The 26,595-nt window shown below is 33.4% G+C and overlaps 1 protein-coding gene across 1 annotated transcript in view; it reads right to left on the reverse strand.

Annotated features, from left to right (window-relative positions):
- LOC129222798 (uncharacterized) overlaps positions 1-26,595 on the reverse strand; it is a 131,729-nt gene that overhangs the window by 50,259 nt on the left and 54,875 nt on the right. Inside the window, exons 2-3 of the mRNA XM_054857343.1 lie at positions 24,271-24,340; positions 18,036-18,616 (exon numbers count right to left, since the gene is read on the reverse strand). Coding sequence (XP_054713318.1) covers positions 18,036-18,616; positions 24,271-24,340 — 651 coding nt within the window. The remainder of the gene's footprint in view (positions 1-18,035; positions 18,617-24,270; positions 24,341-26,595) is intronic.

Consider the following 26,595-nt stretch of genomic DNA (forward strand, 5'->3'; position numbering starts at 1 on the left):
AGCTTTCCTCTCGTTTCTTTTCTTTTTTTTTTCTGTCTCAATCAAACAATTAACAACATTACTCTCAACAAGTAGCTAATAAAAATCCAATATTCAATTAACAATAAAAGTTGAAAATACATGAGTTAACGCCGTTGTGTAGTACGGCTTTAGTTGATGCAAACAGTATGTTTGTTTGTTTGTTTGTTTTCTTTTCTTTTTGTGGTCGTGTTGTTCAGTTTTAACTGGTGAGGGCTTCTTTTTTTTTTTTTTTTTTTTTTGTTACGCAAGAGGTGAGGGGGAGGGGACGTATCCCTAACATTATAAAGCGTAGGCAAAAAATATTGGGCTCATTTCATGCTTGAATAAAAGAAGAACAAATGATACTTAACGTATCAATGCCACCGCAGCTACAGATTTGATGATTTTTATAATATTTCGCGGTTTTCCCTTGTTGCTAAAATGCTTGCGAATAATAAAAGCGCCAAATCTTGGTACGTACATGTTTTTTTTTTATGTGACGAAACAACATAAAACATTAAAACACAACACAATTTTAAACTTTATATAACTCCAAACTAGCTTCATTTGTAGCGTACAAAATGTCAAACCGAAACTCAAATCCACGCCAAGTGTTTTGCACCATTTCAACGGGTGTTCCTTTAATGACTTGAATGATTCATTTGCTTTAGCTTATCTATAAACAAAACTGGAGTTGCGTACACTTGATTACAACAGATTTGCTTTCATGGAATCATAAAACACATTGTTTTTTTTCCTGTGCTGTAGCCATTTACAGACTGAGTCACTAAGTACGTTTTCCCCACAAATGCTATGTGACGGCTCATGTAAAAATTATTTTATTTGTAAAACTGAGTTGCATATATAAAATGAGCAGCTGTAAAACAGAATTTTGAACGGTGTTTAGAAACTATCTCACATTTCACCAGAAATTTTACACCCCAGTGATAAGGAAAGAGATGTCAGCTTACATTCCTTTCCTTATCAATGCTTCATATTTTCTAAACTATATTGTGCAACCAAAAATTCAAAACGAATACAAAATGTTTACTTTATGTTGACAATTCTTAATTTGTCAAAGAGAGCAACATAAAGCAGTTAATCATACTTAAAACTCAAGTCTGGCTTAAAATTTTTCATGCACGATCGACCCTAAAACTATTTCCACCGATTCAAACCATTTAAAGCACAAGGATCAGTGTACAATTTTTATTACATCAGGAAACAAAACAACACATAAACTGCATAACTAAAATAAACGAATAGAAAAACGAAAAGTGAACTGTAATCAGGAAGAAAGGACGTAAATTGTTCATTTAATACGGGACAGCCTCGTAAAAAATGCATGCATATCCATCTGAAGTGGAGAAAGAAAATAAAAAGCGGCATTAAATCACAGAATCGTGCGCTTGTTGTGAGGCCTTGCATCAGTAACAAAAAACTATCGTCTGTTTTGATGTCTGGCAGATACAATTGGTGTCTGGCACTCTAGGACATGCAATATGCATTTACGCATTAGCGCAGATTGCAGTTTTTGTAATTCGATTTGTTTATTTCAAAAAAATAAAAAAGAAAACTCCAATTAGGGTGGTTCTAAAACAGTTCTGTTGAAGTTCAGAACTGAATGGGAAATAGTCCATTGTTCTCGGCAATCTTTCAAGAAGGGTTGTTGTAACGCCTGAAAACTTGTTATATTTAGCGGCATATTTTACTCACGAAAGCCAGGTGGAAGTGAAAATAAAATCACTTAAATTGCTTGTTGTGAAAGTAATCCATTGCATCCTGTTTTGTAGCTTGGAAAACTGAACTTGCAATTTTCAACTTCATCGAAAAGTCGATTTTAAGTGATGTGTTTTGATGGCCTTTTTTATGAAAATCATATTACCTCAAAATATTTTTTAACGCGTCTGCAAGCATGTTTAAAACATTGCAAATCGGGAATGCGCCTCAAAAATGTAGTCAAACGTGTGTTCTGGCATTATATTTTAAATAAAAATTCAGCATTGCGGGAAATAATAATAAAAGCAAAAAAAAAAAAAAAAAAACGCAAAATGTCAAACGTTCTAAAGGTTAAAAATAAAACAAAACGCATATCTTTTCCCCTATATCCTCTATTTCACTCTTACAAAGTAAGTTTTTTAATGGTACTGATGACTGTCATGGTCTTCACTGTTTCCGAACATTTCACTCCTCTAAAATGAATTTCACTTTTCTGAAAAATGTGAAGGAGTATTTTTATGCAATGGATATAACCCTGATTACATATGCTATTTTTTAAATTTATTAATTAAAAAGTTTTACAATTAATAGATTGATTAGGGTAGACCGGGGCACGCTTACGCGGATTTTTTTCAATGAATTTTCTAATTATTATGTTTAAACTTAGGAAGTTTTAGACATTGCGGTTTTTTGAAGTAGTTAATAGAGTCAAAATTAGAATGTTCAGTTGTTGCTCAGCTTGTATTTTTAAATTTATTTTAAGTTCAAGTCGGTTCCATAAACTTGCCCCGAACACGGGGCACGTTTATGCATATTTATTTTGACACCAATATTTATTTGAGTTATCATAATTTATTTGAACATTTGTGTTTTGAACATAATGTCTTATCATCGCTAAAATAAAGCAAATTCATTACAATGAATACAGCACTATATGACTGTAAGCTATAAGACACGAATGAGTAACTTAATTAAAAATTAAATGGTAATTTTCAAAACTAAATAGCTGGAAAATACTAAAAATTGTTTGAGACAGTACGAAGCGAAAAAAGTGTCAGGGCACGTTTAAGTAAGACACAGTAAGAACGATCGTAAAGGTGCTCGACGTTCAACGCGTAAACTTGCCCGTCGTCAAGTTTTGATTTATTTTAAATGCGCAAAAAAGTTTAATAACATTTCAGTTCATACAGTTATGATTCTCAAAAAAAGGACAAAATTCTGCTAATTTTTATATATTTGTTTTCTTTTTTTTAAAACTAAGTACTATTTATTCACAATAAGCTTCAAACCGTTCAACACAAAAGTTACTCAACTTGGTAGAAAACAGATTATTCTTTCAGCATGTTGGACCAAAACTCGACTAATGCTCAAAAACTAGTGAGAATATTTGCTAAGGAGCAACATCAATAGGTTATGATTGTTGGCTCTCTAGTTATAATTCGTTTCGAAAAAAGGGCACTTCGTAAACGTGCCCCGTGCGTAAATGTGCCCCGGTCCACCCTACTCTTAGCTGACCAGGTTCTATTTTTACAATATAAAATATAAATCTTTAACACTACATTTTTCAATAACGAGTCGAAACATCATTTGTTTTGCTCTCCCTCAACCCCCCTTTTATTTTGTATTTTACTGAAACTTTTTAACGGGCTAGTAATTTCAAGTCAAATCACAGAAAAATACGAGCGGCAATTTTTAACCACGTAAACATAAGATGAATCTTACGAAATAAGAAAAAAATATCTGCTTGCACCTCTAACCACTACCAAAACGAAATGTTTTCAAATAAACCATATATGGTACTGCAGGAACCACTAGTTTTTAATTCATTATTTTAATTCCTAATCCATTTTCATATTCAATGTGCATAACACACTATCCATAGTAGTAACAAATATTCAAAAGTGTTTTTTAAATCTTGCACAAAAAAAAAAAATTATTGAAAAAAGAAAAAGAAAAAAAAAAGAAAAGAAAAAAAAAAGCCGACTGCAGATTTAAACATAATTCTTCTTGTATTCTAATTATTCTCTGAAAAAGTTTTTTTCCCCCTCAACGATAATACCTCGCCCCTCGTGTAACTTTCGTAGTTCTGAGAAAATGGAGACGATTTTCAACTTCGCGCTAGGCACTAGCTCAGCCAGAATTTACCTTATGGAGGGGGGTGGGGTGAGGGTTTGGTCATAACGATCGTTTTATGGATTCTAATTGTCACATTACACTTGGCAATATGTATTAAAACTAAATGCCTCTCAAACACCCCCTCACAGCACCCTGAGCTTTTTTTTTTCGCAGACAAGATTTTCAATTTTAGATGTTTACGCCACCGACATGCCCTAAGTTAATGTTGCACCAGTGGGGGAAAGAACTTTCTGAGACAAGGATAACAGTAAAAAAAGAATTATGTACACAAAACTTAAATTGTTTTTTCTCTCGTGCAAGACTTTATAAATACCCTGCATAACGTACTTTTAAGTCTTAAAAAACTTCACAATCAAATATTTAATAACAGAACGCACAACCATTTCATCCAAATCTGTTTTTCGCTTCAAGATAAAAAAAAATTTGATCGTTATATTTTAAGTCTCAACGCATATCTTAAGTCTCAACGCTTAAAATAAAATGCACGACAAAAAAAGTTATGAATATTCAGTTCCTTCATAAACTTTTCCCCTCAAGATGACATTTTTCTAATTTTATATGCAGATATTCACTTTTGTTGCAGGAGATACACATACATTTTTATACTCTTCCAAAAATATCTTTTTATTCCTTTCTTCCTTTTTATTGTAATGAATTGCTGTTATTTTCATATGCTTTCTTTTGATGCATAATGCCTTTTTACGAAATTAAAAAAGGACATTTTTTTCTTTTATCATACAAAATTAACAATGCTGCTGATTTGATAGCTTTTATTCATTTATTTATTTATTTATTTATTTTTTCATTTTTCTTTTCAGAAATGAAATGATGCTACTGTTTTCCATTTAACATAATGGACAGTAGTAACTTTAGAAATGAGTAAAAACGCCAACAAAGCTGAAATTCTAATGAGAAAGAACATTTGATTTTTTTTATTTAGTTTATAATTAACTTAGAGCGATAGTTAGCTCCATAATGTCAAGAGCGAAGTATTTTATTGGGTAGCTTTTTCTATTGATACTAGAAAAGAAAGGTTTTCCAATAACGTTAGAATATGTAACCTGAGAAAAAATGTTCGAAAGATTTGAATTCAGAATTAGAAAGAAAAAAAAACGAATAATAAAATACATAAACAACAGCAAATTTGAAACATTTAAACCAATAATTTTTTTTTTCTGAAGTCTGAAAGTAGTTAGAAAGATTAAGAAAAGGGAAGTAGCAACTATATCAGTCTCAAAAGTTAAAACAGCAGAAAAACACACGGATATAACGATGAAAGATTTATGAGTTTGTTACACACTTTTATTATTCTATATATTTTCTGATGGTGATTCTTATTTGTGTAGCAAATCAGTAAATCAATAATAAAAGCAAACAAAAGTCTGGAGAAATTTTTATCAACCATTTAATGCTCTGTTTTCAAAAACAAGATGATAAAATTTAGTTAGTCCTCTTTTTTACTTCCTTTTACAAAAAAAGGAAGTATTGTATTCGCGAAAAAAAATTTTCACTCAACAATCGACCCTAATTTCCATTTTGCTTACCCTCGAATGAATGTTGAGTTTTGTTTTCGACTCGACCACAAGTGGATAAGTTTCTAAGAATGTATAGACACGCGAAATAACTATTATGACGATTTCCGAGTTAATTAAAACGAGTTTTTTCGCTACATCTGTATGTACGTATGTATGTATGTGCATATGTGCGTACGTGCGTATGTATGTCGCATATCTGAAGAACGGAATGTCCTAGAAAGTTGAAATTTTGTACGTAGACTCCTAGTGGGGTCTAGTTGTGCACCTCCTTTTGTGGTTGCATTTGGGTGTTTCTAAAGGGCTCTTTTGCCCCTTTTTGGGGGAAAATCATTGTTAATTTCGATGTAAACTCAAGTGGTGTTATAATTTGTCGGACACTTGGCGATATATCGTCAGTCTTTTGGTCGCCAAGTTTTGTAGCTAACTTGGCAACAAATTTGGCGATTTTTTAAAATTTCGTTTCAATTTGACTACTGTTGGTGATATTTAGAGAGTAAACAATGGAATCACAGTAAAATTGCCAATAATGGGGAAATGACATTAAAATGGAGTAAAAGGAATCATGTGATGCACACATCAGCTCGTTATATATTAAAATCTGGTAAAGGGAAATAATAATATGAATAACAGCTTGTTCATTCCACTTAAATGGGTGTGAATTTGTAACGTATATATTTGTCCTTTATGCTCAGAATTTTAAACTTCGGTCTTTAAGTAACAAGCATTTTAAGCAAGACACCATTACTTATGTAATGGTGTTGTAAGTAACAAATTTGTAAAATGATTTTTGTACTTAAAAACAATGATTTAAACGCGTTACGGGTGTGACTGTACGGTCACATCCGCAACGCGTATAAACCGTTATTTTTTAAATGCAAGGAAAATTTTTAGAAAGCTGATACTTATGTTGTTATAATGCACAATGTTTCCTTACATACAAATATATAAAAATTAGCAGCTTACTCAATCCATTTGCACGGGTGGGACATTTTTACGTCCATATTTGTTCTTGATAACCAGAATTTTAGACTACGGTTTTTTAGTAACATATATTTCAAAATAGGAACCAATACGTATCATGTCATAAAGCATCAAATTTCTAAAAATATTTTTTTTTACAAAACAAGTTATGATTTGAACGCGTTACGGGTGTGACTGTACAGTCACACTCGCAGCTCGTTCAAACCGGTTATTTTAAACACAAAGATTTTTAGAAAGCTGACAATTTATATTATAATAATGGCTCCTTATATAAAACATACGGAAAAAAGCAGCTTACTCAATCTATTTGGACGGGTGCGACGTTTTTACGCATATATTTGTCTTTAATGCACAAATTTTTAAACTTCGGCTTTTAAGTAACATATATTTTTAGAAAAAGACCATTACGTGTCATAACATGAAATATCAAATCTCTAAAAACATTTTTTGAGATTAAAAAATAATGATTAGTACGCATTATGCATGTGACTGTACGGTCACACCCGCAACGAGTCCAATTCTTTACTTTTTAAACACAAAGAAGTTTTTTAAGAAGCTGATACTTTTTTAATATGAAACACTATGATGCCTTATACACAAATGTATGGAAACTCAAAGACAAAGTTTAAAATTCAGGAAGTAAAATTGAAATACAGTGAAATCCCGTTATAACAAACTTCAAGGGACCGCAAATTTTGTTCGTTGTAACGGGAATTTCGTTGTAATAGAATTCAAATAATGTAATGGCAATTATATAGGGATTGAAAATATAGTTCGTTGAAACGGAAAATTCATTGTATTGGTATTCATTGTAACGGAATTTCACTGTAGTATATGCATAAAAGTGTTACACCCGTGTGGATGGATTGAGCCAGTTATTGATACTGATAAGCAGATAACAAAATAGTTCAACATTACAAATGCACTTAATATTTTTTTATACTAGTATTTTAATATAAAGAGGAAAAATGCAGAGTGACCTTTTTTTTTTTAATGTTCGTCCTAAAAACGCAGAAAATATTATTGACAGCAATAATTTACAAAAGCGTATGAAATATATTCGAGCAAACATTTTCAAAGATGTCAAATATTTTTTACTCTTTAAACGGAAAAATAACATGCCCCTGTTAACGCAATATATTTTTATTTATTTTTTTAGTCCAACATCTGGTGATGCTTTTCCAAGCCACTCTTAGAAGAAAAAAAAATGTCTTCTTTATTAAATAACTTTAAATCTTTGATCTCGGGGATGAAGTCCATTCGCCAGCTACTAGTACGTGCTTGGATAAACTAACAGATACGGCACCGCGAATGGTGAGCTTTAAAGCTGGGTTCTATTTCTCAACTTGCTATATAGCTAGACTAGGGCAAACAGAAACTGTTAGGACTGAACTTTTGACATTTCACTCACATACAAAGTTCTAGATTTTTCTCCCCTTCTTTTTTTAAGGAAAATAAATAGGAAAAATCTATTAGCAGCTCAGCACAAAGTCTAGGATAGGAGAGCAGGGATCTCGGCGTGATTTTCGAAAGGAAAAGAAATGTCGCCTGGCGCAATTTGCAGTTTAAGGATTTGGGGAGTCTGAACCTACAGAAATTCGGTGTGAGAGCATTGCTGTTGAAATGTGGGTTTTAAGAGACGGCTGTAGTGTCTTGATGGTAGACATTTTGTTGTCTAAACTATTTTATAACTTTTTATGTCCACTTCTGATGTTTGTGGAATAGGATTTTCTAACACTTTTCACATTCTTTGTGGAACAAAGCTTCAGATAAATGGGTATAGTTTCCAAACATTATTACACTTCAGTTAATTTGCAATCTTTGCTTTGATTGTTTCTAAAAGTAGTACATCAATCACAAACGCATTTCTATTAACGCATCGTAAAAAAAGAAAATAATAATTCCGATTGAAAAATCCATTTTTGAGATTATTTTATCTTATTTCTGTTTATTGAGTCTAAACTAAGAAACCTCTGTCTCCTAATCTCCAAATGGCAAGGTTCCAATGAAAAAAAAAGTGATAAGTTTTAGTGATAGTGGACATTCGAGTTACTTTTACACCAGTTGCTAATAAATAAATTAAAATAAAAATTCTGAATATATAAGGTGCCGTTTTTCATTAATATAAATTTAAAAAATGTGGAGCTAAGACTTAATAGCATATAAATTATATATCGTCGCTTCAGAGCAAAAGTAGGATATCTTACTGTTATTCCTAGGATTAGATATCTTACTGTTGCTCTGAGGCGGCAATATGCCAAGTTGAACTTATTTAAGTATATTTAAGATCATATGTGTTTCTTAAAGCCTTAGAGCTCATGTCATTATAACTCATGCGGAACAAATTAATGTGCTGTGATAATAAAAAAATAGTGCATAAGTTTTGATATTCATTGCAATAAAATAGTATCCATAGGATTTACAGAAAAAAAGCAAAACGAACCCGTTATCTTACGGTCAATAACGTATTTATGGAGAATTATCTTACGGTCGTTTTTAAAACGAATTTTCTACACAGATTTAAAAGAATGAAAATAAACTGAATGCATGTTAATTTCAGAGTCTGCAGAGAGACACCAACCTAATACGAGTAGAAAATCAATGCTTCTAGACTTAATTGCAAATCATTCTTTCACTGGAGACACTGCTCATTTTGATTGGTTAAATCAAGTTATCATTGCGACGGCAATTAAATTCTCGAAGTTCAGTTGAGCGTTTGTAAACTTTATACAAAAGCGAAACATTGCATCTAAGTTTACTGATACATCAGCCGCAGGTGGTTATATCGTGCTGATTGGTTAAATAAGAAACCATCAATTGATCATCAAGTGCATCATGGAAATTCGGCTTAGTCATTGTTTCAAATCTTGTATGCTCAACTCATATATCCTCATATTAGGCAGTGAGAAGCAAACGGATGCAAGTGAAAAAATTAAAAATTTGGAGATAACTAGTACAAATGGTATGTGAACCTCTCCTTTTGGCTTAGGGCAAGATATAGTACTAGTAGCCCTGGTAGATTCTGTTATACAGCATGATTTAGAAAAACTTTTCAATGAAAGACTACCCAGGACCTGAACTTTAAACGCGTTTTACTCAAAACTTGAAACTGTCCACTTATATCCCAATCTTGGCTTTTCATTGCCTCATTTATACTCGCTTCAAAGAATGAAAAAGTCAGCTAAGGGGATCTCGAATTTAACATGGAGACCATCATCATATATTTGATACACCTACGAAGTCCAGATCATACCACGAAGGTCAAGATCTTACACATGCAAAACAAGATTCTTCCTTCTACCAAGGATGCTGTTTGGAAGCAATGGAATGGCTGGATCACGACCAGAACCGGCTTCAAATCATGTTCGTGCGAGAAGGAATAATAATACAGGGTGCTTGTTCATCCCGATGGCCTTCCATGATTTGAAACGAACATTACCGGTTCAGTGGAAGAAGAAAAAGAGGAGCGCCTGCATAATTTTTCAATCTTACAAATAAAATAAATCTACTGTTTAAAAAAAATCGCCCAGGAGAGTTAAATGGAACTACATTGCAATGTACAAGAGGAAAGTCAGAATTAAGAAACTTGGTATTACAGTCGCTTACAAATTATCGAGTACAGTTACGAACATTGTTGAAATTGAATTACAAGAAAACACTAGTTATTTTTTAACAATCATAGAGATTGAAAAGTACTATATAATGCTATTATTTCAGAACGAATGTAAACAAAAAGCATCACTTTACTTAAAGAGCATCACTAAAATATTAAAATCAAATGTAATAACTGAAGAGCTAGTTCAACATTCTCAACCAGGTGTTAAAAATATTAAAATATTACAAAACGGTTGTTTCAATTTTTGAGGTAAGCGTATGTATTGTCTTTCGCCTTTCAGTGACGGAAAAATATTTTCCACTGAATTTTATTTTAGGCAGTTGGAGTTTCATTACAACCAGTTCACCTTAAAGTTTGAAAGTCAACCATCTAGTTTGAATAAAAATATTTGGAAGGAAAAGAAAAAAATTAAGAATATGGTTTCAGGGCTTTTAGTTGGCAAAAAAATATTGGGGAAATCATCACTTGTTCTCAGGCTTTATGACTCATCACGAACTTTCAGTTGAAATCGGAATGTCAATGGATTTTTTTCAAGAAAGATTCGCTGAGTTGGAAGTCAATAGAAATTTTATTAATCACAAAATGTTGCTCACTTTAAACGGAGTTGGCTCGCTAAGAGTTATGCTCATATAGACCTGTCATTGCACAAACTATTTCTCATTTTCTCGTAAATGTGGGTTCTCGTTAAATCAATGTTCGTTACAAACAAGTTGGACTGTATTTTGGAATTGATAACACATGGCTCTCATACAAAAACAAAAAACAAAAAAAAACTCTCTCTCTATATGTAAATGTACTTCCATAAACATATTTGTGAGATAGCAAACAGTGCTGAATGAAAAAGAGATCAGCAAAACCTTCCAAAAGGCTACAAGGTCTTTCTTTAAAAGATTTAAATCTCTTTCCGTCATCGGTTTCATTGCCATAAATGTTTCAAGAGCACAAATCACCTAATTCACTCAAAGGAATTAAACTCAAAGAGCCCTTGAATTTTTAATAGCGATAAAGCCGAGGAAAGAAAAACAACTTTGACATCATACATCTTCTCGGCTCTGGATGCCTTCAGACAGTGCGAATTTGAAAGGAGTGTCTGCGAAAAAGATACAAATGCATCGCAGCTTTTAAATTTTCCCCACCGTCAAAATGCACTAATTTCAAAAGTTTCTCTTCCGGGCCATTATTGTAATGGCTTTTATGACTCTGCTGCCGCACCCATAAGTCCTTACCCTTTTGACTTCGACTATCTTTTGTTATCGCACCGCTACAGTCACAAAGGTAACACTTCAAGGTAAAAATATAAACCTTGTTCCAGAAAAGGACATGCACACTTACTCTATTCCGTTGTCCTTAATTAGGCATGATCACTTTGAAGCAACTCAATTACGTATAAATAAGGAGGAAAAAAAGTCGGTAATGCTCGGCCAGCATTTAAAGCTATTCAAAGCAAAATAACAAACTGAACGTGATTAAATGATCAAAAATACAAAGTTACTAACTCAGTCTGATTAAATGATTGGAAATAAGAAAACGTGCTTGCCATGCTAAAAATAGTTAATTAGAATATTAGCTAAAACAAAGACTTTCCCCTAGAGTCCATTCCAGTTTAGTTTTCAGAACAGTATTATAAATTAAAAAACATACATGCAAATACTTAGTTGTTTAATAGGGTACTCAAGTGTTTAATAGTGCAATTCATTAAAAATAATGTTTGTTTTCGGGTGTAAAGAAACTTGTTATGGCCAATTCAGGGGAAGGGGGACATTTAATGCTCGTTAATCTGAAACTCGTTAAACCAGATCTGGAGATATTTCGAACTGATTATGCAAAAAATAATTAAAGGTTGACTGAGAGCAATTTTTGAAAATAATGGGCAGAGTTTTAGTCTCAACAGCAAGTCTAAAAAGATTACTGACAATGTATATGGAGTGATTGTACCGATCAAGAATCGCAGTTACGCAACCTATTATCAGTAAGTCTCATTTATATGGGCAAAACAATTTCATCAAACTTTAGCCTCGTAAACTTGGCAATGAGTAATAAAACCAGAAATTTCATTTTTAACAGAAGACAAAGTCTAAACAGCATATCTAGAAAGATTACTGACAAAATATATGGAGCGAGTGTCTGATCAAGAACTGCAATGTTTATTACGAAACCTATTATCAGTAAGTCTCATTGAAATGTACAAAAAAAATCATCAAACTTTGATTAGTAAACTTGGCAATGAGGAATGAAAACAGAAATATCACTTTTTACGAAAGACAGCCTAAACAGCATGTCTAGAATGTTTACTGGCAAAATATATGGAGTGATTGTACCGATACAGAATTACAATGTTTATTACGGAACTTATTATCGCTAATCACATTTATACTATGCAAAATAAATTCATCGAGTTTTAGCTAGGTTAACTTATCAATGAAGAATAAAACCAGCAATTCCATTTTTAGCAGAAGACGAAGTCTAAACAGCATGTCTAAAAAGATAACTTACACAATTTATAAAGTGATTGTAGCGATCAAAAATTGCAATGTTTATCACGGAACATATTATCATTAAGTCTCATTCATGTGTGAAAAACAAATTCATCAAACCTTAGCTTCGTAAAATTGGCAATAAGGAATAAATCTAGCGATTACATTTTTAACAGAATACACAGCCTAAAAATCTTGTCTAGACGGATTGCTGAGAAAACATATAAGGTGATTGTACCAAGGAAGACTTGCTATGTTTACTAAGGATCCTATTAAGTCTCATTTATATGTGTAAAACAAATTCATCAAACTTCGTAAACTTGGCAACCAGGAACAGAAAAAGACGCGATTCCACTATTAACAGAAAGTATAACACAAATAGCAAATCGTGAGAAAAATCAAGAATCGAATCATATATTTTATTAAAATATTCAGCAAGATAATGGTAATACGACAACAATTTCATATGTTTTCAGTGTTTATGAAGTTATGTTGTTGACATATTATCATAGATTTATACTAATCAATACGCGTAGTCTACCGTGAAATTAAATTTAGTACGTTTGCTACATTCATATTTAATCAATTATTAGTATTTATATAGCCAAATCATTACTTTACATTCATTCCACATTTAGTAGATAATCTAATGCTTTTGTTCAATCACCCAACGGTAACATCGTTTGTCATCAGTAGCTGATGAAATCTCAAACTGTGAGATATTTGTCAAAGAGGATTGTTTCAAATCCACAGGTTACGCATGAATGTATTTATTTAATTACGTGCAAGAATGATTAAGGAACAATGCTGCCTTCAAACAACTAAACTTCCCAAAATATTGTAAATAATAAGTATCTCACAAAATGTAAAACACGTGTAAAGAGTGCTTAATTTGACAAAACATTCTGTTTTATTTAGAAAACTCTTTTTTCCTAACATTCTAAATCAAACTGGTTTCGTTAATGATGCATGTATATACAGTGGCGGGGAATTAGTTTCATGTACAGCTAAAGTTAATGTCATTAATTTCACGTATAACTAAAGTAAATGTCATACATAAATGATAATTTCCTTTTACATTGAACTACTATCATTAATTTCATGTCTCAAAAGCAAACGCCATCGATTTTCCGGAAGACTACCAGTTGTTATAACATCGAATATAGAATGTATTAAATTTCTCGTCTCATTGCAGGATTATTTTATGACTTTTTAGTTTATGGCGTAAAATGCTGATTATCTTAGAATCAGTACGAGTGTCAACAAAACTTGGATCAAGTACTTAACCATATAATTACAAAAATAAGTATTAAGTTTCGCCGATTTTTTTTAATTTTATTTTTTGTGCAGAATAAACTTAATGAATGATTAAATACTACTTTAAGATCAAAAATACATTTTTAAAATTGTTACTTTGACACAAAAAAAAAACAATATAATATGTTTAACACTATAATATATTGTTAAAATTGATGAGTTTCGAATTCGTGATGACCTGCTATTCAAAATTAAAAGTTTAAACTTGAAAATTCATGAAAAAGAACTTAGGTTTTAAACGTATTAAAATGAACACGTTGCCACAATAATTAATGTTACTACTCCCGTCTCCCTTTTAAATGGCATCACACTTTGTTCGTTTTTATTAGATGCTATTTATTTTTAACACAGCAGTTCAGTTTGTTTATAGATTACCTTTAGTTTCATTTAAACTTATATTCAACTATACATTCATTACGGTTTTATTTGAAAAGCGTTATCAATACAAAAAAAAAAGTTACTTTCATATTTTGAAAGACTAAATACCTATTTTCAAATGTATCAATCACATTAACTAGAAAAGTTTTAATCGAGGCATATTAAATATGTAACAATATCCACCGGATGTTAAACCAGAACCAATCAAAAACTATTTACGCAAGCTTAACTAGTTCTAGAATACGCTTTCAATGCAAAAAAAAAAAAAAAAAAATTTCAGTAAACAAATAAAGTAACAAAAAACACAAATCATAACTACCATCGGTCTACCTCTCGTTTAAATATTCCAGGTTGAACTAAAAGCAAATGCATATCCATATGAACAACATTAATATTTAGAGATATTCTGTTGTTATTATCTTTTTCGTGCACAATCCAATTATCTTTTAGTGAGCCGCTCGGTAAATATTAGAGCCTAATGCGTTTTCGATTCGAATAATTTCGATTCATTTAAAAGAGACAAACGATTATACGGGAGCGAGGTACGGATAATTTTTTGAAACTTCGTAGCTCAAAACACATAATGCAGTTCATATGCAAAAATAATGTTAATTGTGGTTTTAAATTGCCAATCGATTGAAAATTTCACTTTGCTGAGTTTCGCTTCTGAAGCTTTTCGGTTTGTAAACTGTAAATAATGGCTGTATCAACTCATACGAAAAGGAACAATTATTAGTTTTCGTATTAAATAGTTAGCAGACACGAGTTTTCACTATCCTTGTTTATGGCTATTTTAACTATATTTTCTTAAAATAATTAAATGGTCGTTCACTCTTTCTTTGCTTCATATGATTTACAAAACGTGAAATATAAATCAATGTTCAGTATTTTAAAATCGCATTATACAAGTCACGCTCAGAGAATTCATTATATATCAACCCTGCAACAATAAAAATTAACTCATAATTACTTTAAGTCATGATGAAACAATATAAGGAGGAGAAAATAAATGATACGTATAATCTGGGGGGGGGGATACCGTTGTATATGATTATTGAAGTATAACTAAATTTAATTACAGATTTTTCTTTCAAACAAATCTTGTGTTATTTGAACGATCAAATTTAGCAAACAAAGAAAAGCTGTTTTTATTTAAATCATAGCATTTATCGTAGCATTTGAAAGGCGTGCGCCATTGGTCACTGCCATAACACAGTTATGAAAAAATGTTTAAAATATTCATTATTTTACCACTAAATAAATTTCAAATTCCAGAAGAGCAATCTTAAGGTTTAACGCATGTTATGAAAATTTATATAAAAGCTGTATTAAATATTTCGTGTTACTTTCGAGCTCCTTAAATGTACTAAAGCGACTTCCTACTTAGTGCCCCCTTGCGAACATTAAAACAAGTAGGTCAAAATTTAGGAATTTTAAAATTCGATATTCAGAGACCTAATTAAATAGAAACGCAGGAAATGGTGATGACTAACGACATCTTAGGTCTTTGATTTTATAAGAACATACAAAATAAAAGTAAAATTATTTTTCAAGATGTTTACCTTCATGTATTTTCCAAGAGTTTGGCATTGAAATGTTAATGAAATTTGTGGATCTTAAAAGAAACATTGAGCAATGTGTAAAATAAAATTGTCTCTAAAGTAATTTAAGCTATACATTTTTTCATTCTAAATATTTATTAGACATTATAACAAGTTAATGTAACAGTGAAAATATAGATATAACGTGCATTGGTAGACATCAAGAAGTTTTGTGCATATCACAGAAACGCGGCCTTTTCCACTTTAGGAAGGTCAATTTATCGATGACAGTTAAGAGGATTAACCCTTCGAATGCTGGATAATTATTCATATTTATGCGTGTTCACACAGTTCAAGCAAGTACACATGAAAAGGTATTTCCCCCAGATAAATTCATGATAGTGTATTTAGCATGGCATCCATCTGACAAAACATGTTTGACTAGTACCGATCACTTTTAAGTATTGGCAATTACCCACTGAGGCGAAATGATTGGTTTTGAAACCAATAAACTAACTGTAATGAAGATACAGGACCAACATAAGTAATGAGCGGCCTCCATGGCTGATTAAAAAACTTGTTCCATATGCCGAAGGTAGTGGGTTCGGTTCCCATCGGTTGCTGTTGTGATGTCAATTCTATTATGATTTGTGTCATCTGCGGTGTGCCCGAACAAAATTCATGTATTAATTCAAAAAAAAAGAAAAAAAAGAGTGCAATTTGAAACATCTGCAGAAGTTGATAGAGGTAAGGCGTTAGCCTCTCATGCCCAAGTTTCCGGGCTCAAACCCGATCCGCAACCAGTGGATCATCAAAATGCCAAAAATCGTCTGCATAAATGTCATATGATTAAGCGGTGTGTTTGATTCCTTGAGAATCTATTCAGTTTGGATACTCCCGGCTGAATCAAATTCCTAGTGCGATTCGAATTGCATTAACCCCAGGTGTGTCCATTTGATGGGCAACTGGTGTCAAAATTCACAAGGGGTAATCCGGTGGCGCATAAAAGAATCGTTAGCACTGCTTGGGGAATGCACTATGTCTGCAAATGGTGAGGAGCCAATATTGCCCCATTACAGGTAACAACAATAACATAAAATCTGAAATACAACTGAAAGATACTAATAAATGGTTATGGAGTAAGTGGATAGATTCAATAAGAAAAGTAACGACAAGTATACGTCACCATAACGCTTGGTCTTCAGTCCATTTGACGCATTTCTTTACAGAAGCACTTTCCAGCATTTAAAGAATTAATGGTAAAAATTTCAATTGACGACGTCGTTCACAAGTATGGAGTTCATAATAAAACTGCAACGAACATGATGTCACTTCCTTCAGCCTTTTTGTGTTATCAATGCAAAAATAACTGGTCGGAAAAACTTAAGAAAATATTTTATCTTCTTCAAAGCTCAAACATAAATGAGCTCGTCCAAGATTAAGCATCAAGTCGTCATAAACATGATATAAGATCGAGCATTGTGGAAAAAAGTCTGCTCCGAGAAGTAGCTTTAGCACAATTTTCCTCGCAATTTCACCGGAGTGCACACAGAAGAACTGATTTGTGTGGTCTCCTTAGTGCCAGTAACTGTCCGAAGTAGACTGAAATATAGGTCCTACGATTTTGTAAAAAAAGGAAGGAGTTTCAAGAATAAAAACACCCTCTTTTTGAGCCAAGGGCGGTTACAGCTTCAGCAAGGGCATGTAGAGGTAGGCAGAAAGGACATCTGTTAGCCCGGGCTCGTGCCTGAAGGGTGCCCGACACTTTTAAAATAAGGGTGAAATATGTGTAGGGATGTTGGGTAAACAATATGGAAGGGGCCGTAAAAGTCATTTGTGACGGGCCCCAAAATGTCTGTGCACGCCCCAGAGCTTCAGGTGTTAGAGGGGGTCATTATGTGGAAAGGGGTCAAAGTGTCATTTTCGTGCTCAAATAGAGGGTCTGGGGTGAATTTCAAAAGTCCCCAAAATGCAGCTTTAGACATTTCAATCATGACCCCTCCGGACAGGAGCGCCCCGAACTTACATTTTTGGGGGAAAGAAATTCTCAATTTGCCGAATGGAACTCCAAATTTTGGCGAATGATGAATACGGGTATGCACACATCAGTACATCCAATGAAAATGGAGATTGCAAAATTGCAATTATGTCCCAAATTTGCCGAATCGTTAGACAAAATTTGTCGAATAAACGAAAATTTTGGGAGGTAGCAGTGATTTCACGCGATCTGCTTCCAGACCTGTGACTGTTTTGAGTACATTCGGATCGCGGGAAGTTTCGTGACACCATGCTCTTTGCAGCTCTACAGACTCGTCGCTCGCCCACATCCATTTATTACCTGTTGCATTTTTTCAAAGTCCAGGCAGGGCCGCTGGATAGCCTGTCCCGTGGGGGTCCTCCGGTGCCTCTTCCTAGGCGAAACAGAGCACAGCTCGTGCGCGGGGATGTGCGCCTGCCTCAGACACTTGCTCGGTTTGTGGGCGTGGGCGGGGGGCGAGGTCCGAAACTCAACCGGGCAGTTGTTCTCGTCGTCATCGCCCAGCGTTTGCTCATCGTCCAACGGGGCGGAGCAGTCCCACTTGCGCTTCTCCGGCTGGGGGAGCCGGGGCGTCGTGGGGCTCCCACTGTTGATCACCTCGAGCTCCTCCTCGGAGCTGTGGTGATCGACGTTGTGGTCGCTGTCCGAGGGCAGCGCCGAGTCCGCTAAGGCTGGGGAGGACCGGTGGTGGCTCGTCCTCCGTCTGTGGTGGTGGTGGTGGCGGTGGTGCGGGGGGCGGGAGGGAGGCGCGTCCGCTGGGGAGGACGCGGCCCCGTCGTCCTCCGCTGTCACCTGAGAAGGGAGGTGCTGGTGGTGTCGCTTCGAGCGGCGGTGGTGCTCGCTGTGGCGGCTGCTGTCCAAGCTGATGATGCTCTCCATGTCTAAAAGCAAAACAGTGGGTCAAAATACGAAAGTCTGAGGAACATTTTTCTCAATACATCAATACATATTTTGAGGACTAGTGTAGTGCAACTCTGGATAGTTGAACCATAAGCTTGATCAATTTCTTCCTATCATGTTCATGATCAATGTTTGAAGAGAGTTCAGTGAAAAATAAATGTGTTATTGGCGCGGAATTGGGTTGGAAAATTTTTGAAAAGCTAACTACAAAAGTTGTCGAGCTCAACGAAGCGCCAATTACCCTTTCCTATTACACGAAAAAGAAATAAATATTGCAATAGTAAGAGTTGAACTCATCACAGCCTCACTATAGTTAGCGAGATCAGGGGCGGATACACAGATAGTTTTTGGAGGGGGAATAGGAGAGTAAAAAGTGTACCTCACACACATTTCATGCTTTGTGTGTGTGTGTGTGTTTTAAATAAGTTAAAAAATACACCTTTATGCAATGCGAAAATGAATTTAAAAATATTTAATGAGATAGTTTCGATAACCCTCGGTGATAGTCCATAGCCCCAAAACCAATTTAATCCACTCCTGGGCAAGATAATGAGCAAATCATTAGAACACATTGAAAGAATCAATTCGCAATACCACAAATTGTAAACTTGGAGATAAGATACTGTGAGAAGCAGCAACGAAGAGGCAACAGAGCTAACACACAAGTCAAACGAAATAGAGTTTAAATTATTAGAATAGTATGTTGGAAATGAAACGCATAGTACTGAAAAAGTTTTCTCGAGATCGTTAAACTGGTTTTAATAGTTTTTTTTTTGGCTTTTAAACTTTTATCCTTTAAATAATTTTAACATATTACATTACAAAAAAAAAAAAAAAACTATAGGTTTTAATTCTTCGTTGAAATGTGAAATGACCTATTTATTTTGTTGATACCAGAAATTTAAAAAAATGCATTTCTGACAATTCAACTCTAGTTCCTAGACTGAGAGTACTAGTAGAAAGTACCTAGTAAAAAGGCCGGTAGTCGGAGTCGGAACTTCTGTCTACTTGAAACAACTAAATATTTTGAGATTTCTGAGAAGAAATATAACTTAAGAAGGCAGCTGCTTCTGAAATTAAAAGAAATATTTTTGCCGCAAAGAGGATTTTGAGCGCATCCTGCTGGTCATTGAATTTACAACCCTCGACGCTCCTTTTGTTTGATATCACCTGCAAACCATAAATAAGTTAAAACCCAGGTACTTAAAATATTTCAGTAAGTTATGGACGATTTGAAGCACCTACTTCACTACTTTTGTTAGAAGATCATTTGGCACACTCATGTGCAAAAATGATGATAAAAATGTCTTTCTGTAGTTATTTTATTTTGCAATAGATAAAGGCCAGTCATTTTCCCCTTAAAAAGTCATTCAAAAGCGGATTATTAATAATTGGTGCTAAAAATATTACATTAACGACTTCTATAATTTATTTGGAAAGCGCTCCAAAATGGTATTGTTTCGACAAGATCTCTAAACATTTTTTTTAATTGATATAAGTGTTTTCTATTAATTATAATAGACTAAGTGAGGTTTTAAAGCTGCTGTGAGGATTTTGGTCGACTGTCTTTTTTTTTTTCCGATCGTCTATTACATTCATTGTTTTGTGCACATAAAAAAATGAGTAAAATTAACGTTTTATCAAGTGTATCTCATAGAAACTGTAAGGGATAGTAAACACATATACAACAATTTTGAAAACTCACAACTAGCAATAGAATTGTAGACACGAGTTTCGTGGTAACAAAGAACAACCCCTACTTGAAATCTCAAAACACCCCTGGAATTTAATTATTAGCTCTTAATTTTAAACGTTGATTTAATGTTTTTAGCTTTTTTGAGAAAAGATAAATGTTTACATTTGTAAAAAAATATCTTTTACAAACGAAATTTTTATTTCACGTAAATTAGAAGTCACAATATTTATTTTTGGAAACAAGTAATAGAGACATACATTTATAGTAAAAACTACTCCAAGAGTTTTCCTTAGGAACAAGAAAACTCCTTCTCAAATGCATGAGAAAAAAAGGCATAAACACAAACATTCAATTTTGGAATCTTCGGGAAGCTTTCCACACTTTGAAGAGGCTGCTTGATTTGGCAGCATTTATGATTCAGTACTTTCAGCTCCCCTAAGCTCCCTATTTTTAAGTTTACAGCATAATATCGTTTTCGTCATATTTTTCAGCGTGGCAGACCCAAACAGAGTCGTCCTAAGAAATGGCGGAGCCCGAGGCAAATATCTTCTGCGTAATTGTGAGCGTATAATGGCAAAGTACCGAAACATCATTACATTATTGAAAATGTAACCAGAAATCTAGTCCGTGTATGATAAAAGACAGGAATTAAATCTAATGCTTTAACATTTTAAAAACTATTTTTTTAAAAAGAATAAAAACTATTTTTTTAAAGAAAATATTTAAAAATAAAGGAATAAATCTTAGTACAGCAAAAGCTAAACCAAAACAGGTCACATATAAGCAGCTGTTACGTGTGTCCATATGACGTCATTTTTGACAGTCAACGATTATTGGTCTCATTGCCAATTGTCATAAGGGTCTATAGAAATTTTTTGTTGCGAATATTAAAACTATAACTGATGGAAAAAAGGAAGGAATACAACAATTCTAGTCGAAATATTTATTTTTATACAAATAAACTGCCAAAATTCATGAGAGTTTAAATATATTTACTATTTTTATAGCTGAAATGAAAAATATACTTATTGTAGATAGAATGTATATTGGGTAAAAAAAGGAATGGAAATAAAGGGGCATAAAAATTGAAGCATATGAAGTTTCTGTGCATTTAAGAAAGATTAAAGGCCCCCTTTAGAGAGAGAATAAAATGCAAATGTCATTCGATCGGAGTTCGAAATGCCAGATAAAATATACGCTGTTTGTTTCACTGGGGAAAATATGCTTTTGCTAGCTCGAAACGTTCAAAAGAAGGGTAATGCATTTCGCAAGTGAATAAAATGCTGCCTTTTAAAATGTGTCACAAAAAGGCAATTCTACTGGATACACTTTGTTGAAAGACACGGGGAACTTTTCTGTGAACAATTTTCCATATTACATTACTATTTTAGAATGCGTTTAAATAAAAATCGAAAAATACATAAACAGATCGGGAACCCTCAAAAAGAAAAATGAACTTTCCTTTGATAGAAAGTTTTCTGAACATTAATTAAAATTCCGAAGTGAAGAAAATTCACTATATTCATTTTATAACAATAAATTTGTTTTTGCACGATGCACGAAATACAAAATGTTGTTTAAATTTTGCGCGCTGCAGGTAAAATTTTATAATAGAAAATTCAGTATCTGCGCAAATAAAATCTGGGAGTGTCAGCCTTTCCGAAGTAATTATAAAAGTCTATGTGATCATAACCTGTCAAAGTCGTGCAGTACCGATTGGAATCAGCTCCGATCAGCCAAATCAGAACATTAGGGGTCCGGTCTTAAGGAATCGGAATAGTAGGGGAATGTGGGGCAAAGTGAAATGCTTAAGATAACGGAACTTTTACAAAATGAACAAATTCGAAATTCGTTTTGAAAATTACAGCAAAAAGGAAAATGTTCACTTTTCTTATGGAGTAAAGTAAAAAATGAAATATTTTTGCAGAGAAATATTTTGTATTCAATCATAAAAAGTATCTTTAATGAAATGAATCAATAAATAAATGGTGGAATGAATAAATGAAATTATACTAAAAAAATAAACGAACAATAAAATAAATAAACTAAATAATGCATGAGGACGAATAAATGAGTGAATGCATAAGAAAGTAAGTGAATAAATGAATAAATAAGTGAATTGCTAAATTAAGGTATGTTAATAAAATAATTAATGAAGAATAAGTGAGAGATTGAACAAATGATTGAACAATTAAACGAAATTAACTATTTCACTTCGCCCCATCCACGTTGCCCTGCATGCACATGACTAACTGTGCAAAGCATTAAAATACAAATAAGCTTAATATTAACTAAATAAATATTGCACCGAATATTAGAAGGTCTCAATCAATATTTCAATTGTTAATTATAAGATCATTAATTATAAGTTTATCATTTAATAATGTCAAAAATAATTTCCAACTTACAACAAAATATTACAATATGAGTATCAATTTTTAAAAATTGTTTGTATTATCATCTTTATATATAAAAATGAATGTTTGTCTGTATGTCATCCATGAACTCAAAAACTACCCGGCAGATTTGGCTGAAACTTTCACCGTTTGTTATTTTTGGTACTGGGAATGTTTATAGACCAGTTCGAAAAAAATCCGATCGGTAGTTCCTTTTTTATTCCAATTTAAGTCACAATCCATTGGATAAATACGAATAAAATGATCGGCTGCAAAAATTAATTCGCGTGAAAGATCTCATTGATAAGAAGTTAGCTGTTGTCATTTTCTTGAGTTTGAACAAATAAATTCTTTCTTTATTGTTTTATGAATTTTCATGCAACGGGGGGATTTAAAACTTTTTCTATTTGATATTTTTAGCGATTGATTGATATTGCAAACTGCGTGAGCACAAAATTTGAGTATAGTCACGGCTTCACTTGATACCTGGACCGATTATTATGAAAATTGCTATATATATGTATTTTTACACGGAGAAGGTTCATAATATGCTCATTGAAGCCACTCGCCACCAGGTGGCACTGCAGAGTAGCAACTTCTGCCCCGTTCAACCGATTGTCATGAAAATCAGTATAATGATGTATTTTTTTGTTGGCGTAGCAACGCGCGTCGGGTACAGCTAGTATTCTATAATTTTCAGGGATACTTTTTTTTTTTGACTGGAATTGACTGGAGTACAGGTGTTATTACATAGTTAAAATATTACCAGATATTGGCACTAAAACTAAAGTAAATATTTCCATGGGCGGAAGGGGTCCCAGCAATGAAACGGAAAAGGGGTCCGCTTAAGCTCTCGGCGGCCCTGGCTATAATTGTATTAAAACCTCCTTTTCTTAAATAAAAAGTATAGCACACGGTGCCACAACCTCGTTAGTGAGTCTGTGCGATTTATACTAAATGAAGTTTCAGGTGTCAAAAAGAAAAAAAAATCAGGTGACCACGTTAAGACAACAGTACATGCTTGAAGCTGTAATGAACCCGTAAATGTAAAATGATGAACTGATGAGCAGTTGAAAATGGCTCAGTTCAAATTTAAATTAGTGAGAGTAAAATTAAACTTAACAACAAAAACAACTGAAATATCTACAGAAAAATCATACTTCAAATTTGAAAACTAAAATGTTGCTTGATTTAAAATAAGCCCCAATGCAAAAATATAAGAAAGACTTTAAAAACGGACAATCTTTTCGAACAACCATAAAATGCAAAATGTATAAGAAAAATAAAGCATACATCTGTAATGTAGTTTATAGTTTTTATTATTATTATTATTTATTTATTTTAACGTTTAGTTGTTACTCAATGCCACCAATATTCTTTTGTTATTCTTTGCTTTCTGATCAATATGATGATTGGCAAGAATGTAGGCTATCTTCCTTGAGCTAGCTCAAAAGTGAGTTTTGGTTACGATGGTGGCTAAGACAAATGTCACAAAAATTAAAAACCTTTCGTGTAAATAAGAGTTATCGAATTTTTTACTCACATTTCTGGAGCTCTTCGATTTCAGCACCTTCGTCGTCTGATTCGGTCCCAGAATCTCGATCATCGTCTGTCTGCAAATAACAATAAAAATTATTAGTAATCAAAAAAATATATAACAAAAACATTATTGAAAAACCCAAATTTGCAATGCTACTTGGTCAATGGACTATTAGGGGCACGTGTTAAAATACTAATTTAATCTAGAAAATAAAAAGCCTACTTGAAAATCACTTACAATTTCGTTTTATCAAATTAAGAATCAAAAAATCAAACTACCATGGCAGATAAAGTGACTCGTTCCAAGTTATACAAGGTTGACCGACACTGACCCAATTTTAAAAGATATTAGTTTATACTTCCCCAAACAAGTACGTATCCTTTTGCTACTGATCTAGAAACTTCATCATGGTAAGACGAATTATATGATCGAAGAACTTTTTGCTTGTTAACTTCAAGGTTCTGTTTGAAGGAATTACACAGCACAGTATTTCTATAATCCAAATAAGTAAAACAACGGCGGCAATTTAATTCGTTCATTTTTTGAGAACATAAAATTTAAAAGGAAAACTCGAATACAAAATATTAATTACTAAAAGGTATTTTCGTTACTAAGAGAAAATGGTAAGCCTATCCAAAATAATTGGTGTAGGGGAGATTGTTGTACCTTGACCATGGTGTACCTTGCGCCATGCACTCTAATCAACTAGCGCTTTTACCTAGTGAGGAATCACGGTACTATCAGCCACATGACAGTCTCTCCACCTGCCAGAGTGAGTTGTAGGTTGAAACTCCAGCTTTTAGGTGGACAGTGATTGTTTTGTAATTCGTGCAAACAAAAGTAAATAATTCCAGTGTTACTTAAATGAAATTGGAGAATCGAATATTCCCTCGCGAAATTGGTGAGAAGCGAGTGATATTTCGAAATTGATATGATATGGTGAGAAGTGAATTACTTTTCGTAGTACATTTGAGGCAGTGAGAAGCAAAGGGATGTAAGTGATTTTTTTAAGTTTCTTATGAAACGCTTTTAAAATTCAGATCCTAGATAGGTTTTCATTGAAATTTTTTCTCAATCTTGTTGTATAGCAGCAGCTACCAGGATTACTAGTGCCATTTCTTGCTCCAAAGAAGACGTGAGGTTCCCCTATTTGCACTGGTTATCTCCAAAATTTTAATTTTGGAACTTACATCCATTTGGTTCTCACCAGGGCTCGACTATGACATCTTTAAGCACTGGTTACGAACTGTATTTGGTGCATCTTCCCCCTCCCCCCGCCCTTCTCCGGTTTTCAATTTAATAAAGGAATAAAATATTTTGGATTTGAAAGTTGTGAATGAGGTTTGTTTTTTTTTTTCATTTGCTGTTGCTATTTAACATTTTATGTTACTTAAGTCCGATTTGAAATTATTCCATTTTTTTCAACTTAAGGTACAGATTTGGCGCCCTTAACCTGTGCCCTATGTGCCCATGACTTAACCTGGCCCTGGGTCTCAATGCCTCAATTGGTGAGAAATGAATTTCTCAGTAGATAAGATGAAAAGTGAGTTATATTTCGTAGCACATATGGTGAAAAGCAAAAAATAGTAGGTCAAGGTCAGGAAAGGCCCCAAATAACTCGCATAATTGTGAAATACATGTCAATAGAAAAAATGTTTTTCTCCAAGAATTACAAACAAAAGCAGAAAATAAAAGTGATTCAATTTGGAAACGCCGGAATAAAGAAAAGGTATTAATCAAATACTTTGTAACAAAGTCCTGCAACAAAGAGATCGAATTTAGCTCGGCAATTTCATCATTAAAGGTTAAGTAAGTAAAAAATAAAGAACAATGAATCTTCGTAACGACTTTCAGAAAATTCTGTTAAAGGATTCTCAATTCTGAAGCGAACAAATGCTTAAACTAATTCGAAACATCCATGATCCTGAAATACGTTACCGATCGTTAAAATTTCAAAGTATATTGTTGTTCTTGCGCGAAACATCCGTCAAACGTGAAATATTTGCTCAGCGAGGAAATGTTCACTGCAACCGGGAGAAGTTATTGCAATTTTTCTTCCGCGTCCGAATTGAAAAGGGCGAATCTGGCAACGTGAAGGCGAACAATGGCGCTAATGAACTAGGAGGCACCTGCTTTGCATAATTATTCAATCAAAGCTACTTTAGCTGTCGCGTCAAGAGCACACCCCCACCGAAAACCGAAAAGCAAATGTCTTTTGTGATTCAGCGAACAAAAACAGTTCTTTGTTCCACTGATAGATTTCGAGGATTATTCTTTTATTTTTTCCTATTCTCTATCCACGTATTGTTATTTTCTCTTTCTTCTTTT

The sequence above is a fragment of the Uloborus diversus genome, chromosome 5, assembly GCF_026930045.1.
Source record: "Uloborus diversus isolate 005 chromosome 5, Udiv.v.3.1, whole genome shotgun sequence".
NCBI lineage: Eukaryota > Metazoa > Arthropoda > Arachnida > Araneae > Uloboridae > Uloborus > Uloborus diversus.